Below are 8,285 nucleotides of genomic sequence, written 5' to 3'. Positions count from 1 at the left end.
GCAGCTGGACTGTGGATTTGGGACCCACAGGCCAATGGCATCGTGTGTGACAGGGACGTGGCTGGTTTTGCTTTTAATTTTTGGGTGTTTTCTGGGAAACTCGATCTCTCCCTCTATTCTAAATGAAAGCCTTGCTGGATAGAGTATTCTTGGCTGTAGATTTTTTCCTTTTAGCAGTTGGAATTTATCATGCGAGAAGTGGTTTTTAAAACTTTCTGGTTTGCAACAATTTTACACTCACGTGAACATTGCAGAAATAGCACAGGATTTCTGTGTACCATTCATCCGGCTTCCCCTGGTGATAACACCTTTCTTGTTCAGTCACCAAACCCAGGTCACTGACACTGGTACGGTGTGATTAAAATACAGACCTGGGAGGCGCCTGGGTGGCTCAGTCGGTTAAGCGTCTGCCTTTGGCTCAGGTCATGATCTCGGGGTCCTGGGTTTGACCCTCATGTTGGGCTTCCTGCTTGGTGGGGAGTCTGCTTCTCTCCCTCCCTCTGCACCTGCACCCTGTGCTTTGTGCTCCCGCGCACGTGTTCTCTCTCTCTCTCTCTCAAATAAATCTTTAAAAAATAAAAACTAAAATAAAATATATTACAGAACGGAACTGGTTCTCGCCATTTATTTTACGTGAATCCGGGTTTGGTTTGGTGGCTTTCTCACCTGGAATGGAGGAAGCCAACAGGTGCAGAACAGATGCACCCATTTAAAGTCTTTTCACACTCCTTCATGACTCCTGTCCGCCAAGCTGTTTTTGGTCTGGCTAGACCCATGGGAAGAAAGTAGAGAGCTTCCAGTTCATTCCGTCCCTCTCCTTCCTGATTGCATTCACTGCACCCCCACTCCTGTTGCTACCTGTGCATGAACCTTTCCTGCTGTTTCAACCCTGACTCTAAATGCCATTGTTCACCTGTTGGCTTCCTCCATTCCAGGTCCACGCTCCCTCCCTCGCCTCCCATTTCCAGGGATACCTTTTTGCCTGTTTCTCTCTTCAGTACAAGGACTGAGATATACATGCCAGGACTCTGAGGGTTGCAAGTGATAGAAACTCAGGTCACACTAACCAAAGCTAAAAAGAGAATTTATTGTGTAGGGGTTCAGATAGTACATCCGGGCTCAATCTTTTCTTTCTCTAGGGCAGGCAGCATGCTCCCCGTTACCCCCAGACTCCTGTTTTATCAGCCAGGCAGCAGCAGCAAGAGAAATTGTATAAATATCTCTGGCCAAAAAAGTGCCAAGAGGATGCTGGGGGGCCATGTGCTCGTCCCTGAACCAATCATGGTGCCTCAGCGTGGGGCACCTTGGTCATTCCCAGGACCCTTGGGCCCCCTCTTTGACTTGTTGTGGTCGGTGGTGAGGAGAGGCAGATCAGCTTCATCTGAGGCACTTCTAAGTGGGTCAGGAAAGGTGCTGTTTTGACGGGACGGGTTAGGTCCAGGAAAGGTGCTGTTTTGACGGGAAAAATAGGCAGGAAGGGACTGGTCGAACTTGTCTCTTCGTGACAGTCCATGGTCATCCTGTGGCAAGGAGGGAGATCTCCCCTGGGTCGGGTGGCTATCCTGTGGGCTGGGGGGAGGAGTCACCTATGGGTCATTTGGCCATCCTATGGGGGGCAGGGTCATCCCTGAGTCAGGTGGCCATCCTGTGGGGGGAGCGGTCACTCTTGGGTCAGCTGGCCATCCTGGCCCAGTTTGGTTAGGAGTGGGTTGGAGTCCCACAGCAGCAGGGGTTATGGGGAGGATAGATCTCTTCTTGTTTCTATCGTCTGTTGCTATACAACTATCCCAGTACTTAGTAGCTTAGAACAGCAGGCTTTTTACTTGCGTATAATCCTGCAGTTTAGACAGGGCCGAGGGGCTGGGGAGTAAAGGAGCTGGGCAATGCATATGGGGCGCAGGCGGTGTGGCTACGTCCTCGGGTGCAGTGAACCCTGGCTTCTGATGGGCCCGTCTTAATTGTCTTTTAGTGGATATCATGGAAATCAAGGAAATCCGCCCAGGGAAGAGCTCCAAGGATTTTGAGCGTGCAAAAGCTGTCCGCCAGAAGGAAGACTGCTGCTTTACCATCTTGTACGGCACCCAGTTTGTTCTCAGCACGCTCAGCTTGGCAGGTGAGTGCGCCTCCGTGTGCTTCTCTCCCTGCCTGTGCCTGGCTGTTTCCTAGGATGTTCTGTAGTAGCAGAAGGCTCACACCTGCCTGCCCCTAATGTGTGTTTGGGGGCATCATGGTTTTGAATTCTAACCCTGTCCTGTTCTAGCTGTGTGCCTTTGCGCAAGTTACTCAACCTCTCTGAGCTGCAGTTTGCTCAGCTGTGAAACGGGGAAAATGGTAATGCCGGCCTCATTGGGACATTGTAAGCATTATGTTAAGGGCCTGCTTGACTCATGCAGGTAGGTGAAGGCAGGCTATAGTTTTCATCCAGCAGAGCCTGGCCTGTATTCAATTGAACTGGAGAAACTTCCCGAAATCTTAGATCTCACACATATGTGCACCCCCACATAGACACCCCCACACAGACACATGCATGCTCACACATGTACACACAATACACTTACACACACACGTGTGCATGGACGTGTGCACTCACATAGACACATGACCTGCAGGTGAGATTTCCAGCCATCCCTATGAATTCACCCAAAAGCAAAGGGGCCTCTGAGAGGCCAGAGAATGAACTGTGGAAAAGCTCAGGCACTTGACTCGGGGGCAGAAGCTTGTCACCCCCTTCAGGTCCACTTCTAGAATTCATTGACTTAGAACCATATGTACAGCTGGGAGTGATGAGAGAAAATAAATCCCATTAAAAGTAGACCCAAGTGGGAGGAAACGATGAAAGCTGAGCAGTGTCAGGGACATTTAAATTAGGGCCCAGTAGCTCTCGTTGATTTGCTCTCTCGCTTGCTCAGCACGCACCTTTGAACATGTACTCTGCACTGGGCTGGAGGCCACTGGGGCTCTAGGGCCCAATAAGCCCGGTTGCTGCCTTTCAGGAGCTCACAGTACACTGGGATAAGAGCTACAGTCCATTCACAATACAGCCTGCTGTCGGAGTGCAGAGGGCCAATTTCAGGGAAGGATTTGCGGAGGAGGTGACTTTTAAATTGGGTTTTGAGGCATCAGTAGGAGTTGGGAGGAGAGACGGAGGCCAGTCCAGAGAGAGGGTGTTCCATGTGTGAGGGCTTGAAGGAGGGAAATAGCAAGCTGGGTGTGGGACATGATGAGTGGATGTCTGACTGATGGTGTGTGGTTGGTGCAGAGATGGGGCAGGAGAGAGGGGCCTTTGCCCATGAACTTCAGAATTGTGTCCACTTAGCCCTGCTGCAGGTTGAGGCCTGGTGGTTCTTGGTAGGGAGACCACGAGAGCCCAAGTGGGTCTTGCAGTCCAGGTTGCTAACCCTGTTCCACTCTGGGGTCTTTCTTTTAGAGCTCTAAAATTTAGGTCCAGGAGAGCGATGGGCAAGACCTGGATTCAGATCCCAGCTTCCCACTTACGGGCTCTGGGACAGGTCTCCTAACACTTCTGAGCTTAAGCCTCTCCTCATTCCCATGGGAAGAGGGAGAGCAGAAACCTTGGCATGCTCTCGTCCAGATAAACAAGGTACCTGGTCCTTAGGAGATGGTTAATAACTCAACGAGTGTCTGCGTGGCTAGCTCCCTTGTACTGATGAGGAAATGAGGCACAGAGGGGTTCAGGAGCCAGCTGAATGTCACACAGCCCCAAAGTGGTGCCGTGGGACTTGACAGCGATGCCAAGCCCTTCTCTGCTGCTTGGTGCTGCCTCTCTCCTCTCTCTCCCTGGCCTTGATGAGAAACGGGAAATGCTGAGGGCGGCTCAGGATTGTGGTGGGAATTATCCCAGACCCTGCATCTTATTCACTAGCATACGGGTAAAAACTAAAACTCTTGGGGGGAAAAAAATTGTCCCACTTGTCACCCTTGCTGTAGAAGGGTCATCACGGGCATGTGGCTTTATTTTGGACAAAAAGCAGGTCTTAGAACCATGAAGGTGTGAAGGAGATGCCCTCTTGGCGCCCTTGAGCAAAACCGGAAATGGGTCCTGGCTCCTCCTGTCCCCGTGGTCTGTATGGGGCTGGGATGGCCCAGGGCCCCAATTGCTCTTCAGAGGTCTTCCCGAGGGAGTAACGCCATTTCCGTCCGTGTTCACCTTCCAGCTGACTCTAAGGAAGATGCGACTAAGTGGCTCTCGGGCTTGAAAATCTTACACCAGGAAGCAGTGAGCGCGTCCACACCCACCATTATCGAGAGGTACTGACTTTTAAGCAAAAGTGCTTGGCTGCCTGGGGTGAGGCGCATGCTGAAACCCAGACAGAAACAGGCATTGGTGGTGTTTGAGGGGAGGACAGAGGGCTTCCTTCTTGCAGGATTAGGAAGGGATTCAGCCGACTCACCAAAGGACAGTCCCATACAGGGTGTGGGATTTGCCACCCACTCAGGACGGCCTTGTCTGTGCGTCTGTGTCGTGGAGGTCCGTGTGGGATTGACATGTGAATGATTGTCCCCTCGGTTAAAACCCTCTGATTCCCACCGGTTTTCTCATCAGCTTTTTGGGGGGATAATGAACAGAGAGGATTGTCCGTTTAAAGAGTGCCAGCCTCTGTGCGTTGTGGGGGGGTCCTCTTGGCTCAGCTAGGGCATCTCAACAACAAGGAGAAAACTGCTTCTTCCCGAGCTGCTCGAGTTAGCAAGTTGGAAAGCTTTTCTTGTTTCCAGTATCCTTTGTCCCCATTCCATAGAACTAACCGAAACTGGGACTGTTTACTAACTCACTCTCTCTCTGTCTCTATCTCAACTCTCTTCCCAGTTGGCTGAGAAAGCAGATTTATTCAGTGGATCAAACCAGAAGAAACAGGTAAGATTCGTTCGTATTTCTGTGGTTTTCTCCAGATCGTATTGGCCTCTGATGTTCTTTCTTGAAACGTTCCACGGCCACCGGAGCATGTTTTGTGGTGTGGGAAGGCCCTCGTGCGGTCTGGCTGGACCTGCGGGGTGCCGGACGCCGTGCCAAGCGCTGGGGGCTGATGGTGACACAGCCCTCACCTGGCTGGAGCCTCACTTCCGTGGAGCACTTGGACCTCATTCTTGAGGCCCTCACATTTGAGCACCTTCTGTGTCCTGGGGAGACACAAGATTGCCACGCACCTGCCCTACTTTGTGGCGGGAGAGAGGTTGACCGTAAGGAAGGAAAGCAGGTTGACTTGCGACAGTTAGACGGGCCAGGCAGACATGAGCCGGGGAAGTGATCAACGTAGAAACATGTAATGCAGTGTATATGTTCCCCAAACGGTGCGTCTCGGAGCGGTTCCCCGTCAGCACCCGAGGTGCTCCGTGTGGGACATTTTTGTAACAAACATGGTTTGACCCTGGACTTGGCAGCGTGATTTCCTTACTGAGGAGAAATCGTTTGCTTCCTGATGGACGTAGAGTTGCTCCCGGTCCATTAGTATCATGAATACTGCTGCTTAGAAACCTTGGGGTCTCCCTGTTTGTATGCGTGTGTGAGGAGGAGACAAACAGGACAAAGAGGATCGAGTCCTAGAGGAGGGATCCCAGCAGCGAAGTGTTTTCTGGTCTAATGTTTTGAGAGAGGGGGTAACAATTTGTATTTCTCCCCGTGGTGCAAGAGGGCGCGCCTTTCCTTACTCCCTGTATTACCAGACCTTTGGTGATCCTGATGGGTGAAAGGCAACGCAGATATTTGCTTAAATTTGTATTTATTTTTGAGTAAAGTTGAGCATTCTCTCTTCCATTTTTTAAGGTTTTGATCCAGTTATTATTAATAATGTAATGATAAATCCTACCATTTATTGAGCACTCAGCCTGCCACACACAGTGCTCAGTGCTTTAAATTATTGTATCATTTAGCCTCGTGTAAGACCTTCTTAAAAATTTTTACGTCATTTTCCTTCCTTCTATTCTCTGTTAAGATCTGTCAGCGTGATACGTGAGGCCCCAGCTAACCTCTCCAGCCCCCCCCCGGTGTCCCTTTCCATCTCTGAGGCCCCTGGGTGTCAGGCCAGTGTCCTGCATCAGCTGGTGATCTCAGAGTTTGGGTGTGTGTCGCGTGCTTGCTCCCACGTACGCCGCCCGATGGGATGATGGAGAAGCGGTCCCTTCCAGTGGTGAAACGTTCAGTAGTGTTGTAAGGTCCGCCAGAAGCGCACCCCGCGTCCCCCTGTCCACCCGCCCTCCCTCCCTCCCTCCTCCATCCGTCCAGCATTCACCGGGCTGCGCTCCGGTGTTAGGGAGGTGGATCTGGGGAGGTCCCTGCGTTGGAGGGTTTTGTTCACACTGGTCTCTTTCAGCCACCAAGGTGGGGCCTCCCTGGTGTTTCCTTTCTGTTGTGGCTTGGGGGTGATTCATTGTTGAGGTTGGCGCAGGGATGACAGACAGAGCCCTCCCGGGCCCACTTCCCATGCACGGAGTGGGGGGGTCCAGGGTTATTGATTTGGTTTGGAAGTCCACCTCTCCATCTTGTCAGGGCAGCCTCCCTCTGGCAGTCTTGCTCAGAATGGATTCCTGCACCTCCTCCCTAGAGACCCGTCTTTCCGTTGGCCGGTCCAGAACCTTCGGCAGAGAGGAAGTCTGTTTGTGGACTTGATGCCCCTATTCCTCGCTTCCTGTTCGCTCTCCCCGACCTTCCTCCCAGTGGGCAGAGCCCCGCTGCTCTGTCAACATGTGGAAAAGCCCACCTTTCCTGTGGGTCTGGGAGGCCGGGAGGGAGCTTTTCAAAAGGAACTCTGACCAAGGTCCCAATGAAAGGGCAGCTGACTGACTTCTGCTCTGCCAGTTTCCCCTCCCTTCCTGTCACCCACGGCTGGTGGCGTTTCCTGAAGGAAAACAAAGCAGTGGCCCAAGCCAAGGAAAGACTCGGGCAGCAGTGGGAGGTGGGCTCGAAGCCGGCTCCCAGCGCTTTCCTTGGCCGGCACGCCTCGTCCCCTGCGGGGCGTCTTGAGGGGGCAAATGGTAGCAGCTGACCCTTGCCGAGGGGTTGGTGTGCAGCAAGCCAGCGTACCCAGCATGTTGCGTGCTCTCGGGGTTGGGGCCTGCTTCTGGAATGCTCGCAACCTGGGGAGCTCGGTACCCTTGGATCCATTTGGTGAGGACAGTGAGGCCGAGCAGAGTTACGGGACTTGGCTGCAGCAAGTCCCCAGGGTGCGAGGCTTACCCATCACGACCTACGACACCATGTTGCTTGTCTTCTTTTATAATCTGTACTCAGGAAAGCTGGTCAAAGGCAGAAACCTTCCCCTCCCACCGCCCGCCCCCCACAGCCTGTAAGTGAAAACTGTTTAATTGGTCTGATTGTGGTAACATCGACACAACATGAAAGCTACTATTGTAAGCGCCTGCCTCCGTGAGATGAAGTGCATTCGCACTGTCGTGTGTTCATCACTGTCATCCTCTTCAAGCGCTCTTCACCTCGCACAGCTGACGCTCTGTCCCCGTAACGGTCCCCCCTTCCTCCTTCCCCGCCCCTGATAACACTCTGCTCCACCTCCCGTGGCCAGGAGTGTGACGGCGCAAGGCGCCTCGCACGGAGCGGAGTCAGGCCGTCTTTGTCCTTGGGGGGCTGGCTGGCTTCACTTAGGACAGCGTCCTCGCGGTTCATCCATGTTCCTGTGACAGCGGTCAGAATTGCCCTCTTTTTTAAGGCTGCGTAATATTCCCCGGGAGGTGGAGCCCATGTGTTGTTGATCCGTTCATCTGTTGATGGACACTTCGATGGCTTCCCCCTTTTGGCTGTTGTGAGTATGGTTGCTGTGAACATGGGTGTGCAAGCCCCTGCTCTCAGTTCTTGTGTACATGGCCCGGAAGTGGAATTGCTGAATGCAGCAGTAGTACGGCTCCATTCTTAGATGCAGCGCCCTGCTGCTTGCCATGGCGCTGGCAGCCTTCTCTCCTGCCAGCGCTCCGTTCTTCCCACTTCTTGCCCGTGCTTGTTTCCCCTGCCTGCCTGTCTTCCTTCCTACCTGCCTGCCTGCCTTCCTTCCTGCCTGCCTGTCTTCCTTCCTGCCTGCCTTCTTTCCTTCCTGCCTGCCTGCCTGCCTGCCTGCCTTCCTTCCTGCCTGCCTTCTTTCCTTCCTGCCTGCCTGCCTTCCTTCCTGCCTGCCTGCCTGTCTTCCTTCCTACCTGCCTGCCTGCCTTCCTGCCTGCCTGCCTTCCTGCCTGCCTGCCTGTCTTCCTTCCTGCCTGCCTTCTTTCCTTCCTGCCTGCCAGCCTGTCTTCCTTCCTACCTGCCTGCCTGCCTTCCTGCCTGCCTG

The 8,285-nt window shown here is 53.1% G+C and overlaps 1 protein-coding gene across 1 annotated transcript in view; it reads left to right on the top strand.

The window, feature by feature from the left end:
• Window positions 1–8,285, top strand: part of PLCG2 (phospholipase C gamma 2) — a 143,268-nt gene that overhangs the window by 50,519 nt on the left and 84,464 nt on the right. The window contains exons 3-5 of the mRNA XM_081807867.1: window positions 1,970–2,113; window positions 4,176–4,269; window positions 4,826–4,873. Of these exons, the coding sequence (XP_081663993.1) occupies window positions 1,970–2,113; window positions 4,176–4,269; window positions 4,826–4,873 (286 nt within the window). The remainder of the gene's footprint in view (window positions 1–1,969; window positions 2,114–4,175; window positions 4,270–4,825; window positions 4,874–8,285) is intronic.

The sequence above is a fragment of the Leptonychotes weddellii genome, chromosome 16 (assembly GCF_054177405.1).
Source record: "Leptonychotes weddellii isolate Sample4059 chromosome 16, ASM5417740v2, whole genome shotgun sequence".
Taxonomy (NCBI): domain Eukaryota; kingdom Metazoa; phylum Chordata; class Mammalia; order Carnivora; family Phocidae; genus Leptonychotes; species Leptonychotes weddellii.
This window is presented reverse-complemented; position numbering and strand designations above follow the sequence as displayed.